At 37.3% G+C, this 17,958-nt stretch overlaps 2 protein-coding genes across 2 annotated transcripts; both read right to left on the bottom strand.

The window, feature by feature from the left end:
* Window positions 1–3,851: 3,851 nt before the first annotated feature.
* LOC107809890 (pentatricopeptide repeat-containing protein At5g14080-like) lies at window positions 3,852–6,344 on the bottom strand. The gene is made up of 2 exons (XM_075250580.1): window positions 4,553–6,344; window positions 3,852–4,273 (listed from the first exon to the last, which is right to left on the bottom strand). The coding sequence occupies exons 1-2, from the start codon at window positions 6,210–6,212 to the stop codon at window positions 3,975–3,977; spliced, it is 1,959 nt and encodes a 652-aa protein (XP_075106681.1). The 5' UTR covers window positions 6,213–6,344; the 3' UTR covers window positions 3,852–3,974.
* Window positions 6,345–6,720: 376 nt separating this feature from the next.
* LOC107809891 (ACT domain-containing protein ACR6) lies at window positions 6,721–10,186 on the bottom strand. Its single transcript, XM_016634588.2, has 7 exons — window positions 9,909–10,186; window positions 9,548–9,593; window positions 9,288–9,402; window positions 9,132–9,199; window positions 7,859–8,467; window positions 7,550–7,654; window positions 6,721–7,460 (listed from the first exon to the last, which is right to left on the bottom strand). The coding sequence occupies exons 1-7, from the start codon at window positions 9,953–9,955 to the stop codon at window positions 7,122–7,124; spliced, it is 1,329 nt and encodes a 442-aa protein (XP_016490074.1). The 5' UTR covers window positions 9,956–10,186; the 3' UTR covers window positions 6,721–7,121.
* Between the last annotated feature and the right edge of the window lie 7,772 nt (window positions 10,187–17,958).

Below are 17,958 nucleotides of genomic sequence, written 5' to 3'. Positions count from 1 at the left end.
TTCAAAGGAAAGTTGTCGATCTTGAGAATGTTATGATGCTCGTTGATCATGGAGGAATAGAATCCTTGGAATTGGAAAGAAATGTTCTAATGAAGAAAGTGGTTGATTTAGAGTACTCAGCTGTGCGTGATGCTAAATTTCGGAAGAAGATGTGAATTTTCTTTTATATGATATTGGGATATTTTGTTATGTTCTTTGGATTAGGGGGAAATGATATATAATGTTAGTGTTATTGTGGCTTAATTGTTGTGTTTTATTATGTAATGGAATTTTATGTTTTTGTGCAAGGATTCAATGAAGTCATTCCCATTCATTTGAATGTTTATGTCTATGATTGAGTTACTTGCTGTGATAATTAGTTTGTTGGTCTCAAATAGGTGTGTGAGTAAACTGATATGGTGTGAAGTGTTTGAGAATTGACTACTATAACTGACTCGTATATGACCCTGTACAATCCGAAAAGGGTCTAAAATGCCCTCACATATACCTGTTGGACCAGATTCAAACAAGATTTACAGAAGAAAGAGGCGATAAACCAAGCATAAATAGTCATCAACTAGTCATTCAAGGGATAATACAAATCAACAGAGTTAACTAGTCATTCAACAAACATCAACATAAATGTCATTAACAAGTAGGTGGTTAACCAACCACAAGAACCATAATTGTGGTTGGTAGCAAAAAAAGTTGTCTATCAACAAAACATAAGTTTAGAACCACCTATATCTAATGCCATCACATTCAAAACAATTTAGAAATCTGCAGATTTAGTCTTCACATGGGTTCTTTCCTTTTCTTCCCATCATCTTAATATTCTTTCTCCTTTGTTGTTCAAGCTGGTTAGAAGTGATTGTTGCCTTCCCCTTCCAGGTTGTCTTGGTTGGGGAATATGGCAAGTTTGTTGGTGTGCAAACTCCATTATCATCACCCATGAAAGGAATCCTCCTATTTTCAGTTGGTGGCAACCTTTGAGACTTCCTCACCTTCAACTTTGTTAGTTTCTCAGAAAGAATCTTTGGCCTTAATGGTGGATCTTCTTCATCACCAATGGAAGGACCATATGCAGTGGACTGTTGTGTCCCATAACAAGTGGATTGTTGTGTTGCATCTTCATTGTTGATCATTGATTGTATTGTCTGTTGTGTTCCAGCATCAACAACTTCTTCTTCAAGTATTTCATCTTCAAATGTATCATCTCCAAACACTTCATCTTCATATACTTCATCTTGAAGCACTTCATCTTCAAGAACTGAACACTGTGATGATATGCTTTTGTTTGAAACCTTTCTCTTTTTGGTTTTGGAGATTTCTCCAGGAACCTTATCCTGCAAAACAGGAAATTAGTTACTTAATTGTAATAAGTAAAACTTTAAGAAGAAATGAATCTATATTACCTTTGGACAACCCCTACAATTGTGGTTAATTTCACCACAGTTGTTGCACTCCATGACTCTTCTTTTTCTTGATAAACTCCACAAATCTTTTCTATTGCTTGCCTCATCAGGTTCTCTATTTCTTTTCACCTTAGGTCGACCAACTGTTTTGACAATCTCTGGGGGCTCCTTAGCTTGAGCAAAACTTTCCAGAATTTAAGACCCCTAACAAGTTGTAGCTTATGCTTATATGTCAGCATATTATGCCACCAATTAACACCAGTTAAAGAGTCATCTTTATTGTGATTCATTGCCTTGATTGCATGAGGGCAAGGTATGCCACTCAAGTCCCACAGTCTGCATGTGCATCTTTTTGTCTTCAAATCCACAGTATGCATATCATCTCCTTCTGATATCTCATATCCATGGTCCTCATTGAATACAACTTTGCACACATTAGCAATAATCCTGTAGTCATTGTACAACTTCATAGCAATTGGACTTATATCAGAAGTCCAACTCATAACCTTTTTCTCATTGTCTGCCAACATGTTCATGACTTTCACCCTTATATCCTCCAACATTTTAATAATTGGTTTGTGCCTAGCTTCAAGGATCCAACTATTAAATGATTCAGTAAAATTGTTATCAACCATTTCATTCTTACACTTTGTATCAAAATAGGCCCTACACTATGCATGTGGTGGATATTTGAGTATATCTTTTGTTGCTTCTTCATCCAATTCCCCTAGCTTCTTTAGTTGGTCTTTGAACTCTTCCTTATAAGTACTCCAGGCACACCACCATAATAGTTTCTTCATTTCACCACTCCTCCACTTCTTCATCCAATTAGCTTCAATATATCTCACACAAAATCTGTGATGTGCATCTGGGAGTATTGTGCGTACAACGTCCAAGAGCCCCTACAGTTTTCACAAGATCAGAAGTCTTTTATTGTAGACTAGTTCAGGTGAAATGCCCCAATTGCCACCATAATGGAATAAAACATCAACTTCTTCAATCATCTTCAATTAGCACATGCAACAAAAAGAAAAGGGCAAACACAAAGGGATCACATCAGCATTGAAAGCAACAGTTCAAAAATAGAGTTAAACCATAAAAAAGAATTAAAAACACCAACCACACAAACATATTCATTCTGAGATTGAATTAAAAACCCTTAAAAAAGATTCATTTAGTTCGGGACCACCAACCCCACACAAACAGATTTATACTATAATAAACAAACATATAAAGACACAAAACATGTGAATAAACTAATGAGATGGTCACAATACCAAGAAATGTCACATGCATCTCTATTCCCTTTTTCTAATTACAAACCTCTACGGCTCTACCCCACGGTTTAAATGCAAATAAACCAGTAAAAAACTTACATTGACAACAAAACGACAGCTTCAACACCAAATCTTCAAGCTTCGATCGGAGATGAACACTGCTCCAGAACCCTAGCTCATCGTTCAATTTGGGGATTTAGTAGAAAGAGAAATGTAAAATGGTTAAATGGTGAAAAGAACGAGGGGTTAACTTATCAATAGTGGGTTAGGTAAAGATTAGGGGTGCGCCCCAGGGTAGGAGTAGGGAAATAATAAGGGGTTGGGGTATTTTTAAATCCATGTGGCATTTTAAATTAGGATTGAAATTTTTAAATAGGCAAATGTAATTCCACGTGGATTTTAGTCTCCCGTTAGTGGAGAAGGACATTTTTGAGCCCATTTTTAGACGGCAAGGGCAGATAAGGGGCCAACTTTTAACGGAGGGCTTTGATGTCCTATTTCATATTGTAGAGGGGGCATTTTAGGCCCTTTTCCGTTGATTTTAACTTCAATTCTAATTACTTTAATCTCTAATTAGTTGTATACTATTGGTTGTTTTCAAATCTGCAAAGTGTTACTTATTTATCTTCGTTCCTTTATTCTGCCACCACACGATTTTCGTTCGTTTATATATCATCGTTCTTTTTTTCTAATGATAGTTAATCTTTAATTTTAGTAGAGAAGGATATTCTTAAATTATTTTTATGCGTAATTCTTGATAAATTTAATATTTAAAATAATTAAGGCTATTTTAATAAACTTATCAATTACAGTACAGTACGATACAGTCAAACCAAACAGCAAAATGTTATTTAACAACATCAAGTCATACAATCCATCTAAACGTTGTATTCATAAAACGATACAATACAATACGATATGATACAATACAATACATTATAAAACGATAGATAACAATGAACCAAATAAAGCGTAAATGGTCAAAACATTTTAGTTAGTGGTTTTAGAGGACTAGAATTGATGTTGAGCAAATCATAAATGCCCCTCATACATGATAGGAAAGCAATTAGCTAACTTACGAGTGATTCAAAAATTATTGTGTTTCGCAAAAGAGAGCAAAAATAAGAAAGGAAAAGCCTTTTAACTTGACCTGGTTATGTATTACCCCCCCCCCCCCCCCAAAAAAAAAAAAAGATTCTCTATGTATTATTGTTCTCAGTTCTGTATTCTCATATGTATATTGATGTGTCCGCTGGTGAAGACCCATGTATAGAGCATTCTGAATGTACAAACATGTGGTATGTCATCTGTAAGCCATTTCTTTCCCCAAGTCATTAGTAGAATTGAGACGGTTTTCTTGCATAACTTGAAATAACTTGAGAATTGGATCTGGTTTTGAAGAAGATGAGATTGATGCCAATATTTCATTGCTCAGTGCCTGATACATCGAAGGAGATTTGCCTTGAATCCACTTCAAATGTTCAACAGCCATACTTATTTCTCCAGCATCGGCTAAAAATTTAAGAAAAATCAGATGAGAGTCTAAAAATGCAATATCAGAGCTTTGGCCACGAAGTAACTCCATTGCAGGAAGCAAATGACCTGCAATTATAGGATAACACTTGAATTAGAAAAGATATCTTGTTTTCTTGGTATATATGTGTATTAGAACTATTTTTGCAGTTAATATATAATCATAAGGGTTGCTATTATCACACGAGTTTAACTTCAATACACTAATAACTATGGTAACCGTCCATAAAAAGTGGGATCACTAACCTGAAAAAGTAATGCAAGTTACCTGGTATACATGTTAAAATGCATTGATAATGTAAGACAGTGTCTGTATGTTAAATCTTTATAAAAGATGCAGAGTCATACCTTCCTTGCAGAGGCTGAGGATGAATGTACACAAGACGGATCGTGCAATGGTTGGATCCTGCATAGCACATCTGTTGAATATTTCAAGAGCCATTTTGAGATTTTTTGCTTGACAAAGCCCTTTAAGGACTGAATTATATGTAATAGCCTCAGGTACTACTCCTTTCTCTGTCATGTCATTGAAAAGCCTACAAGCATCTTCAATTTCTCCTTCTTCTGAACACTTCTGAATAAGAATATTGTAAGTCTCTAAATTACCAGGGCACCCATTTGTGAACATCTCATCCCACAACCGTTTAGCTGGTCGCAGTAGATCTTCTCGACAGCAAGCTTCTAGCAGGAGATTATAAGATTGTATATCAGGAACTGCACCTTTCCTTCTCATGTCACGAAGAACCTCGTAAGCTTCTCTAACTTTACCAGCCTTGCACAGAAATGAAACCATAATATTATAACTCTGTGTATCAGTAAAATAGTTTATAGCGGACAACTTTTGAAATACTTCTAGCAATTCATCAATCTTTCCATGCTTACAAAGGTTTGCACTTAAACTCGTCACAGTAACAAGATTAGGCTCCGTTTCTCTACCCAGCATGAAGTTTAAAAAGAAGATGGCGAGTCCAGGATCACTAGCTGATACCGATCCTAGCAAAGCATTGAGCAGATCATCATCCATTGGAAATTTCCCAGATGCAATTACTTTGCCCAACTCTTTAGCTTCGGAAATCAGCCTCTCTGAAATCAAATCAAAGATGAACTCTTTATAATCATTATTCCTCGGAGCCACTCCTAGTTTTCTCTTCTTCTTCAAAACCAACTCTTTGTCAACTACGTTTCGCATATTCCCCAACGCTTCAGCAACAACGCTATAAGCAATAAAATCAGGTTTACACTCCCTTATCCTCAATTCATCAAAAGCAGAAACAGCTTCAGCTATCCTAGACCGCGAGCACAACCCTTGTACGACTAGAACTGCAACAACGGATCCATTAATCCCAGAAAAGTCAATCTTCCTGACCTCATCTAACAAACTCAAACTCTTTTCCAATCCATTAAATCCGCAGAATCTCCACAGAAACACACCAAAACCAAGTGTGTTCAACCGAACACCTCTGCGATTCATTTCGTCGAACACCTGGAAAGCACATTTATAGTTACCTTCCGATGACAGAGCAGCAAGAAGTGAATTACAAGTTTGGGATCCAATCTCTGATGCCAACGAAGGAACCTCACTGAAAACGGAAAATGCTAAGTGGGATTTCTTACCAATGATCTGGGAAGCAATGACAGAACGATAAAGCGAAGGATGAAGGCGGATTTTCTGAGCTTTTACCTGCTTAAAGAGCTTATCAAGGGTATTGAACTGACGGGAAATGCAAAGAGACTTGAGAATGGAATGGTAAGTGGAGGAGTCGTGGGAGAATCCAGGTTGCTGAGAAGCCCAGTTGAAGAAACCAAGAGCAAGGGAATGGTGGTGGACAAGGCAAGGATCGATGACTCGGGCGACGAGTGTCGGACTGAGAGATTCCCGACATCCGAGGCTGTACAACGTTTGCTCTAACGCTGGAGTCCATGTTTGGCTTGGGCTGCTTTGCTTTGATCCGTGGATGAGAGCCCGGCTTATTACACTTGCCAACTCCCCTACTGATCGTTTCATCATTTTACACGGTCTGTTTTCTATGTTCTTAAACGCTTTACCCTTATGTTTTGAAGAAATGTTTTTCCTTTTTAAAGACCAAAGGTAATTAATATCGCAGAAACTGTAAAATAGCTAAATAACCATAACGTCATTAGTACTACAATATAATCTTTTGCATGTTGCTATACAGTTCGGAAACAGCCTTTCTACTCCTCCGGAGCAGGGTTAAGTTATGCATACACACTAAACTCCCCAGATCCCACTTGTGGATTCCACTGGATTGTACGCAGATCATGCTCGCGAGTACAACAGGGGAAGCCAATAAGCCATAACAGCTCCCAAGCGTTAGTTGAATTCATTGGAGAAAAATTATTAGGATCACAATGCCACTTGTAGAAAAGAATAGATAAAGTAATACTGTATTAGCACAGCAGACTACAGGAAAAAGAAACGTCAGGAAAAGGACTGAGGAAACCAAATGGCTTTTAGCCAAGGCAGTTTTCATTTGATCAAAAGTCTAAACCCACAGTTGCCAAAATATCACACTCTTACACGTATTTTGTTTTCTCCACAGTATTAAGTATCTGTACAAGTTGTCATATTCTACTTTACAGTTTGGTTCTCTTTTCTTCTCAGAGTGAATACTGTACAAAGTATATAGTATGTATATATGCACCTATACAATAACCATGTATATACAGAGACCCCTTGGCTATATCTGCTAGTGCTGATGTTTCAGAGTTTCTTTTATCAGTATTCTTGGTACTATATCACTATCTACATGGTCTGTCTAATGGTCACTATTTACATAAAACTAACAGGTCTTCACCAATGGGTAGGATATCTACTTACACTTCCTATTTGTTATCTGACATCTCCATTCTGACATATCTACAAAGTTTTCCATTCTTCTACAGGCAGCCACTTAAGTCAAGTGTAGTATTTCATCAGATTCAGATTTTGGAGGGTTCTAACTTTGAAGAGATTCCCAAAGAGGTAACTGATTGTTCCTTCTTCAGGTAGCTTTGAATGACAAGGATTCCACTTAACATGCAGCATATTTTGTCCAACTTGCTCACAAATTGAGTCAACTGTTTTTTGGTCAACTGGATTCCCGGTCACATCCGTGACATAAAAGATATCCTTTGCCTTCCCACCTTCTGTTGAGATTTCAGCTCTTTTAACGCACAAACTATTCTCCCTGAATATCCTAGTGATATCCGATAGTAGTCCTAACCGATCTTCTGTACACAATTCTAGCTCCAGACCCTGCAGAAAGCTAGCACATATTAGTGGGCTCGTGCTAGAGAAAGCTTTAAAAACTTAAAGTCCTCTTGTTTCGGAATCAGTTGCTTTACCTCAGAGGCTCTTCTCTCAATAGCTGCTTCAAGGCACTGTTTCACACGTTCTCGCTCAGCCTCCGAGCTTATTGGAATCCCGTCAACATGTCGAATGTAGAATTCCTGCAGTAGGCCAAATTAAGGTTGAAATTGGACACAAATTTTCAAAGCAACAGACATATAAGAATTGACTTAAAGCTAAAATGCCATCTCATTAACACATAACAAACCAAAACTAATCTGCTACTTCAACTGAAAGATGCTTTTTTTTGAATCAATACTGCTAGAAAGACCATCAATTACTGTCCACATAGAAACTAACATTACCTGATAAGCTTCCTTCTTCCCAGTGTGAACAACTCCATGAAAGACCACATACTGCATGTCAGTTAAAGTGCAGACAATATCAAACAACAGCTTAGGTCGATCCCTTGACCTCATAGTGATCACAGTGTAATCCTTTTCGCTACAATCATAAACATTTATACAAGGCCTGGACTTCAAATCCTCAACTTTGCCCTGCTCTGTTCTTCTAACCTTTACATAGTCCCTATCAGCAAACATTATCTGGTGTAATCTTCTCTCCCGATGCGTAAATCCAGGAGGTGAAAGTGTCATCTTTGCAGTCTTCAAATCATTGTTACACTTGAGAACATTGTGAAGTAGCTTCTTGATTATAGCAAGACGTTTTGGGTCTTCAATTGCACAACCTGTACTGTTATCGACTACATGAACCACAGCTGCAGCCCTAGCATTATGTGTCCAGATTGCAGCATTCACCACGTTACAGCTAAGGTCAGCAAGAACTGCGCACACTTCAGACAATAAACCAGGTCTATCAGTCCCACTTAGTTCAATGGAAGTGTGCTCTTCAGAAGGCATCAAGCCAACAGTTCCTCTCAAAGAGGGTAGCAGAACTTCATCATTTTCAAGAGTCTGTGTAACAGAAAATTGAAAGAATTTAGGGTGCACGCCCAACTTCGAGTAAAGTGAGGAAACAAAAGAAATCAGCTTAATCATTTGCATTTAAGATTCTTGTTGCCTAGCAGCCGACTTATTTTTAATCTTTTTGGGGCAAAAGACAAACTTAAGGGCACGTTTGCTTACAGGTATAAACAAAAACAATCATGGTATAAAAATTCATATAAATTTATACAACATTTGGTTGAATTATAAAATCATGCATTACATTTTTTTTTTTTATGCAGAGTTTAACATCGGTAACCAAACGTTGTATAACTAATACGGGTACAGGGTTTATGGGAATGTATGTATTATTTTATATGGAATAGAAGGTGGAATAAGTAATACATGTATTACCAATGCGTGGATACGAACGTAGAAAACAAAAATACCCTTATAATTGATATATCCAGAAATAACAATCCCCATATACTTTATTCACCGTGTAATAGTTCATGCATAATTTATTCTATGCCTAACAATCCCATGTTATTTATTCTCCACATAACAATCAATGCATTTCACTATATAACTAAGCCATCAAACAAATGACCTAAATGATCAAGCTTGCTTTGCTGATAAACCATAGGACTATACTGCAATGAAGATTGTCCAAGGAATAAGAGGCCATTAATACCTTTTGAATATAGTTGATGATTTCTTCATCTCTAACTTTATTTCCATCTTGATCAGTCACATTAAAAACTGAAGAAATAATATATAGAGAATAGTTAGTGGCAAGTCAATTTCATAAAGGAATTCCTTAATCTTCAAGTAAAAAAGCACAGCTTACCATCCATAAACCATCCCCCATCAGAGGAAATGTATGCTTTAGTGATAACAAGGTTCAGATCTGTCAGAACCTGTACAACTTGAAGAAGAATCCCATGCTTGTTGACACTGTCAACCTGCCCAAATTTGAGCATAACATAAATATTTTAAGCACAGAAAGTGAAATCTTTTACTAGTTGATTGGATGCCTAGACTAACAGAGAGAAACAGAAAAGATGGCTTTTTTTTGGGGGTGGGGGAGGGGAGGGGTGTAGGACATGCCTGGATAATGGTAGCATCCTCGCAAGAGTCGTTGTCAATTACCACTCTGTAACAAGAAAAACAAAGGTTAAGGAGAGAAAAAAAAAAGGAATTTTCCTTCATAAACCCTAATTAAATAAACCACTCGATCAGTTCTCCAGTGGAAAAGCAATTCTTGGACAGGGGAAGGGAAAAGTTGACAAGAAGAAGACCAAGGAAAATAATCAAAACAAGTCACTCGTAACAACAGAAGAAAAGCTCAGATAATAATCAATTTTTACGAAAAATAGCGGCTGTGCTGGGCTGGTAAGTGAATAGATGATCTGAGTCGGACACTGAGTCAAAGGAAAAAATGGAGAACGAGGAAGAGAGAGAGAAGTACCTGGGAGGATTCATCCTCCGAATAAGCTTGGCATACTCGTCATCCATGTCTATGAAGATGGTCTCAGAAGAAGAATTTGTTTGATTAATAAGCAGAAGGAGAAGAATTTGAACTGTCGGAAGATAAGAACAGAATGAAGAAAGGGTTAAAAATAGAATAAGTCTCCAATGTCCCTGGAACCTAGGCAAAGGCTGATGATATATGATATTTAGAGAGAGAGAGAGAGAGAGAGAGTGAGAGTAAAGTGGCGCTTTAAGGAGCGGAAAAGGCACCAATTTGGAATTGGGATTATGAAACAACACGCCGCACCACTATTTGACACTTGACATTACCTATTGCAGAATTAAGCGCCTCCTTCTCTTTTTTCCAAGGCGGGTGAGGTGACTCCCGCCCACCATTTGGGACGCTTTTCTTTTAAGGAAAAGGTCTAAATTTAGCCTCCTTAAATTGGACGGACGGTTCATTTTATTATTGATTTCTTTATCTAATATTATTTTGTTACTTCTACCCTTTCAATATATCGGCTCCTGTTACTTTTTTGAGCCGAGGGTCTCCTGGAAACAGCATCTCTATCCTTCGGGGTAGGGGTAAGGTCTGCGTACATATTACTCTCCCCAGACCTCACTTGTGGAATTATACTGGATTGTTGTTGTTGTACCCTTTCGTTAGGAAACAAGTTATTTCATGATTAACTATTTAAAAATTAGTTATCTTAGGATTAGTTATCCCCTATCATAGAGATTAAAAAATACTAAAATTCCGGAATAACTAATCTCAAAATTAGTATATCATAATTTTATCCCAACCAAATATGAAATAAACTCATCTCAAATTTAATCTCATGATTAATTATCTTTTTATCTCTCGTGCCAATAAGCCCTTAGTTTTAATTTGAGCTCTAGTCTGATGGTAACCTTTTAAGAAGTATTTTAAACATGTAAGTTCACCCACTTTATGCTATTGCTTTATTAATAGCAAAAGAATAATACAAGACAACTTGATAACGATAAGGATATTAACCAAAAGTATAATGGGAAACAAAATTGAATAGTTTCAGACAGTACATGAATAAAATTGAATAATTTTCTTTTTAAAAAAATTTGACACGTAGCATGGTTGACCACAAGGTCACTTTGTATTTTAGACTTCTAGCCTTCTAGGTATTGAACAGTCTCATCGTATGATATGCGATTTTTGCATTAATCATGATTATTATTTTTTACTTTCTTTCTAATTTGACTAATATTACTTTTAGGCGAAATGACTTCCTAACCACTTAAGCTTATCGAGTTTTTTAAAGCCGATACATAAACTTTGGATTTTCCAATTTGAACACTCGAACTCATTTTTTCCGTAATTAATAAACACATTTGACCCTTGAGCCTATGCGCGTGTATTACACATACACAGACGTATCCATCCAGTCAGCAATTGACCAATCCAAAACTAAGACCCCACCCAACTAATGACATGTGTAATTTTTAAATAAAAATTGTCACCTATATTTATATTTTAAAAATAAAAATAAATAAAATAAAAAAGAAAACACTTAAACCTTTCCAGCTTCCTCTTCCCCTTCACCGTTCTTTCCCATCTCGCCCCCTCCCCCACACCTGCAACTCTTTCTTCTACTTCCATATCAGCACTCTCTTCCTAGGTTCTTCTTCGTCTTCTCCTCTCTCTATTTTTTTCTAGCTAGGTAGATTGTCGGAGAAATTTTCCGATCAACACTGTCGCAAAATTTGTTTTATTTAAAGTTGTGACAATTAATTTGTTGTAATGGCCAATTGGCGTGACCTCCTCAGCAGCAGGAATCTATTGGCATTGCTCTTGGGCGATTTGGACCACTGGAATGCCATCTCCGACCAACTGGAGCCGCCGGAGAGTTGCAACGAAATGAACAAGGCGAATGCCATCTCCGACCCAGAATTGAACAAGGCGAAATGATTATTTTGAGTTACTGGTGCTTAGTTAGCAACAACTCACGAAAAAACAAGGCGAAATGATTATTTTGAGTTAGCAGTGAGCCCGCAAAGACCGCTGAGAAATTGCTATTGGCGGCTAGACACAGTCGACATCTTACTGAACAGTTCAAAACTATGGTGGATATGATGGTTGGTACAATTAAAGGTTTGCAGGTTAAATTGGAAGAAAGCAATAATACTTGTGTGAAAGTCCTGGAAGAAAAGGAGATTCACCAAGAGAGGATCTCCCAATTGGAGATTGATCTAGAAGCGTCAAATGATATTTGCAATGAGATGAAGCTTAAGTTAGAGGATTATCAAGCAAAAGAGGATAATATCAGGGAGAAAGAAGCTGAAGTTTTGTCTCTTAATTCTAAAAATGGAAGAAGGGGTATTTTAGAAGGAATGAATAAGAACACAATTAAACATAACCCATTTTGTAATGTTGGGCGTTAGGAAGGGGGTATTCACGCACCAGTGCGTCGTGTTCCTCACGCGGGCTATTGATTAGGACTGACTAACACCACATATGCATGGTCAATGGTCAAATGTGTTTATTAGTTACGGAAAAAAACGAGTTCGAGTGTTCAAATGGGAAAACCAAAGTTTGTGTATCGGTTTTAAATAACCCGACAAGTTTAAGTGGCCAGGAAGCCATTTCGCCTTACTTTTATCCCTTAACCGTTGAAATCAAAGTGATAATTCCGTTTTAGCCCTTATAATGCTAAGAGGTGAAAATGAATAAAAAGGGAAATAAATACTAATATAATGTTAAAAAAAAATCTATGTTAATAATAATTACTCCATCCGGTCCACAATAAGTGACCAATTCGCCTTGGGCACATCCATTAAGGAAATACTAAAGTTTAGACAAAAATAGTTAGTGTGACTAAACTACCATTAGTTAAATGTTGCACCATAATTTAATGTGATGAGTAAAAGACTTTTTAGGAATACGTACATAAGGGTAAATTTGAAAAACAAATTAATTTTTTTTTAATTATATAAATTAAACTTATTTTGGACCAAAATAAAAAGACAAATTGATCATTTATTGTGGAATAACAATTTAGACTTAAACTTCTTATGTTATTGTAAATAACATGTTATTGTAAATAACATTCGTGTTTATTCACATAAATTCACTAATCAAAGAGAGTAATAAATATTATACGGTCAACTTAGATGGGGGAATGGGGCATTTTCCGCGTGACCCACTTGTTTTCTGGCCATGTTCTTCAAATGCTTAGCTCTCTCCCTCACCCTCTAATTAGTCTTAAAAGAGTTCGGCGGAAATGGATTTTTTTTCGCCGCCTAAATCTTCTTTATAGTCTAGCCTTCAACTTCCCCTCCTAATATGGACCCTTTTCCTATTCCTGATACGTATGCGTGTTCTCCAAATTATTCTTTTCCAAATCCTACATCAATTTCTACCCATTTTTACTGGATCTGCAAAGGATTGGATGGATAAGGAATACATGAATCCCCCTTTCTAAACTCCCAAAAACCGACAAAAAAATATCGGTAGTGACTCGGCCTAAATATGTGATAGTAGTTATTGATGACAATGGCGAAACTAGAAATTTTTCTAAGAGTATTCAAATTTGAAAGAAGTGATCTAAAACGTAATATTTTATCTATACACAATACAAATTTTCGGCGAAGGGTGATGAGTTAACCACCTTGTGATCATGTGGCTTCGCCACTGATTGATGGTCGGCACTGATTTCCCTACTTTTAGCAAGACATAACAATATAATATAGTTGAGTAACAAAATTCGACTCTATCATATCTCAATATCGACATTTGATGTCTACTTTTGAAGTCGGAGGTTCTTAATTAGGGAAAAAACTAGAACATAGATAAAGTAGTCACTATTCACTAATCAACCATACGTTGATTGAAAACGTCCACGTTGATGTTTTTTGTATCGCGAGTATCAGATAATTTTGGATAACGTATTCGTCAAACTCGCAAAAAATTTAATCCTAACCCAGATAATTTTGAGTTCACCTCATTCTGTCTCCAACAACAAAAATCAACTTTTCATTTCTTTCTTTCACAGAAAAATAAAATTTTCGTACTACTTTTATTCCAAAAAGATTTGAAAATTATGCATGCGCCAAGATTAATTATTGGTCCGTGGTATGCATCAACAATTAATAATTCCCGAACTTTCTCCTAGTGTTGTTTAACTGGTATGACAAGAGGGGTTGCTCTGATGGTAAGCAACTCTCACTTTCAACCGAGAGGTTGTGAGTTCGAGTCTCCCCAAGAGCATGGTGGAAAGTTCTTGGAGGGAAGGATGCCGGGGGTCTATTTGGAAACAGTCTCTCTACCCTAGGGTAGGGGTAAGGTCTGCGTACACACTACCCTCCCCAGACCCCAATAAGTGAGATTATACTGGGTTGTTGTTGTTGTTACAACAATGGCCATTATAATCATTTGCTACTTAAGGAATTTAAAGAGTAAGTTAGGTTTGGGAGAACTGGAATAAAATCTTACAAAATTATATCAAGTAGGCAAGTATATTTTTGATAATTGAAGTTTGGATGTGTCGTGATTCTTTTGAAAATATGGAAAGGAACATCGTTATAACAAGTCGTCCACGTAGCCCGTAAATATCTTTAAAAGGTGCAGTTGCCATCTCTATAACTTTACCCAAACTGTGGTCCAGTGATGCCTTAAGTTCAAATTCTAGCAAGGCATAAATACTAAGTGATTTCTTCCGTATGTCCAAACTCCATGCGCGCAAGCTATTATATACTTGTGCTCCTGGAAGGTAGCAGAAAAACTGAGTTTATATTAAAAGATGATGTGGCATGACACGTGGATTAGTTAAATGGTCAAAGCGCAGCAATTGACTAAGAGGCACGGATGGAAACAACCACGGGAAGAAGAATTTAAATAGGCACGAGACGACGTATAGATACGAGTCTCGTACCAATTTAAATTATCTACAGCCAACGGATAGAAGGCATTGAAAGCAAAGATCTGGTGACAGAAAGGAGTCCAAATTCATTATTAAATACTTAATACGTTATGAAATCGGTATTTAATAGGAATGATTGTATAACGGCTTATTTAATATCATTTATTACTCATGATTATATCATTAAAGCTGAGGCTTCATTCCTTTACCTAGAATTATCTATAAAAGGAAGAAGTATCATCATTTGTAAGGACACGAGAATACTATTGAGAATTTATTGAAATATACATCTATTTGCTTCTTTACCATCGTTCTCAAAAGTATTTTATTTTTGTCTCCTGATTATCAGTAACCCGAATTTCTTTTTAGCTTTGACCAAAGACTCAGATTTTTGGTTAAACAAATTGGTTCTGTTACCGGGAATCTGATAATCTTTCCTTTTAAACTACATCTTATCTATTGGCGTCACCATGTCAAACAACAACGCCGACAACAATAGTAACAACACATTGGGAAACCATGAGAATCAAATACATCAAAATCAAGATAATGTGGTTCCCTCTCCTCTAAATTCACCACGTCAATCTCGTGAAGGCACTCCTGTTACTGAATCACGTGCTGATCAACAAGAGCAATCTGAACATTTTGAAGGAGTTACAACTAAAGCTTTGCAAAAGCTAATTGATGCACAGGTCGGCAAAGCTCTTCAGGCACTTGTTAGTCGATTGCCTGCTGCGCCACCTACACCAACTCCTAATAATAATACATTGGAGAACCCCCGTTCTGGTCTTGATAATTCTGGAAACGGAGCAACCCCCAGTGAACCACAAGAAGAGGGACCAGGTAATTTAAATAATTCGTATTTGCAAAATTTAGTACTAACCTTGCAGAAACAGCTTAAGGAACAAAATGAGCGTATTGAACAAATCCCTGGAGTTCCACCTGTAATAAAAGGAGTAGACATGGACAAATACTCACAACAACCATGGAAGCCTAGTGCTGCTCCCCTTCCAATTCCGAAAAAGTTCAAAATGCCTGACATCCCGAAATATGATGGTACTACAGACCCACGTGACCACGTAACTGCATTTACAACCAGCGTAAAAGGCAACGACTTGACCAAACAAGAAATTGAATCAGTATTGGTCAAGAAATTTGGAGAAACACTCACCAAGGGTGCATTAACCTGGTATTCTCTTTTATCTGAAAATTCTATTAATTCTTTTGCTGAGCTGGCAGATTCTTTTATTAAAGCACATTCGGGAGCACAAAAGGTTGAGAAAAGGATGGAAGATATTTTCAAAATCAAACAAGGGGATTCGGAGTTGCTTAGAAACTTCGTTGATAGATTCCAGCGTGAAAGAATGACTCTACCTCGTGTGCCTGACAATTGGGTTGCTATAGCTTTTGCAAGTAATTTAAATGACAAAAGTTCTGAAGCCACGAGACGACTCAAAGAAAGTCTTAGAGAATTTCCTGCAACCACATGGAATGATGTTTACAACAGGTATAGCACGAAGCTGCGAATCGAAGAAGATACCGTACCTAAGCTCCATCATGAAGAAAGGGGCGGTCCCCGAAGGTCAGAAACCGAAAAAAGATCAGGTAAAAACAGGTACGATCCATATATGGGACCCGCAGGAAAGGACCCACGGTCGAAACAAGATAGCCAGCAATATGATCAAAAATCAAGGAATCGGGATTCTGGCTCTTCTTCAAAGTTCAGGAATGATCGGAACAGACAAGAATCACGAGATAATGACAGGAGTTTAAAGGCACGATTCGGTGGATATAATTTTAATGTCTCTACCTCCGAGCTCGTAGATGTTTTAAGAAGCATGGGAGATAAGGTACGGTGGCCAAAAGAGATGCGGTCAAATCCAAGTAGACGCAATCTGGATCATTGGTGCGAATTTTACAACGATCACGGGCATAAAACTTCAGAATGTAGATTCCTGCAGAGTGAAGTGGATCATTTATTAAAGCAAGGGTACCTCACTGAGTTATTTAGTGAGAAAGGAAAACAAGTTTATATGAAAAACAGACAAGAGCCACCACAACCTCCTTCACCCAAAAGGACAGTGAATGTCATAAGCGGGGGAGAGGACATTCACGGCGTAACCTATACAGCCTCCAACAAGGTTTCTAAAGTAACAATTACACATGGGAAACGGGTGCGGCAGGTCCTTGAAAATGAAAGTATTTCATTTGATGACGCAGATACCGAAGGAGTAACAACTCCACATAATGATGCACTAGTAATATCTTTACTTGTACATGATACTAATGTAAAACGAGTTTTGATTGATTCAGGGAGTTCTGTAAACATTATATTACTAAGGGTACTACGAGAAATGCAAGCTGAAGACAAAATGATACCCAAGGCGCACACCTTGTCAGGCTTTGACAATTCAAGTGTAGTAACAAAAGGTGAGGTATTTCTAACAACTTTTGCTATGGGTGTTGTGAAGGAAACTAAATTTCAGGTAGTTGATATGGAAATGGCCTACAATATGATCATGGGGAGACCATGGATACACGATATGGACGCTGTCCCATCAACTCTACATCAGGTTATTAAATTCCCATCACCATGGGGAATTTGCCAAATTCGTGGGGATCAGCAGATGGATAAAAGTGTCAACGCTGTAACAAGTACGAGCGCCGAGAATAAAGAAAAGTAGCAATTACAGGAAACAATTGAAGGTAAAAAAGATCAAACTTCAACTGAACAGGAAAAGACGGATTTGGACTCAAGACCTGATACAATTCAAGAACCTGAAGAAAATGAAAGCATCAAAACGACAATTGAAGAGCTTGAGGCAGTGATGTTATTTGATCAATGGCCTGAACGGAAGGTTTATGTCGGGGCCAATTTAAGCACGAACATGCGAGGTATGATAATCGAATTTTTAAAAGCTAACTTAGACTGCTTTGCTTGGTCCCACGCTGACATGACAGGTATTCCACCAAATGTGGTAACTCACAAACTCAATGAGGACCCCTCTTTCACACAAATAAAGCAAAAGAAACGGAAACAAGGTGCTTTCAAGAACCAGGTGATTCAGGAGGAAGTCCAAAAGTTATTAAAAATCGGATTAATCCGTGAGGTAAAATATCCTACTTGGTTAGCTAATACGATGGTCGTACCCA

The sequence above is a fragment of the Nicotiana tabacum genome, chromosome 3, assembly GCF_000715075.1.
Source record: "Nicotiana tabacum cultivar K326 chromosome 3, ASM71507v2, whole genome shotgun sequence".
NCBI classification, from domain to species: Eukaryota; Viridiplantae; Streptophyta; class Magnoliopsida; order Solanales; family Solanaceae; genus Nicotiana; species Nicotiana tabacum.
The sequence above is the reverse complement of the archived record's forward strand: the minus strand, read 5'-3'. Positions and strand labels throughout refer to the sequence as shown.

Excerpts from the sequence above, each read along its gene's own strand:
- LOC107809891 (XM_016634588.2), bottom strand. The coding sequence starts at position 9,955 with ATGGATGACGAGTATGCCAAGCTTATTCGGAGGATGAATCCTCCCAG. Across the intron at positions 9,200-9,287 it reads TGGGGGATGGTTTATGGATG|TTTTTAATGTGACTGATCAA; the intron begins GTAAGCTGTGCT and ends TTATTTCTTCAG. Across the intron at positions 8,468-9,131 it reads TCATCAACTATATTCAAAAG|ACTCTTGAAAATGATGAAGT; the intron begins GTATTAATGGCC and ends TCTGTTACACAG.
- LOC107809890 (XM_075250580.1), bottom strand. The coding sequence starts at position 6,212 with ATGATGAAACGATCAGTAGGGGAGTTGGCAAGTGTAATAAGCCGGGCT. Across the intron at positions 4,274-4,552 it reads CCTCAGCCTCTGCAAGGAAG|GTCATTTGCTTCCTGCAATG; the intron begins GTATGACTCTGC and ends CTATAATTGCAG.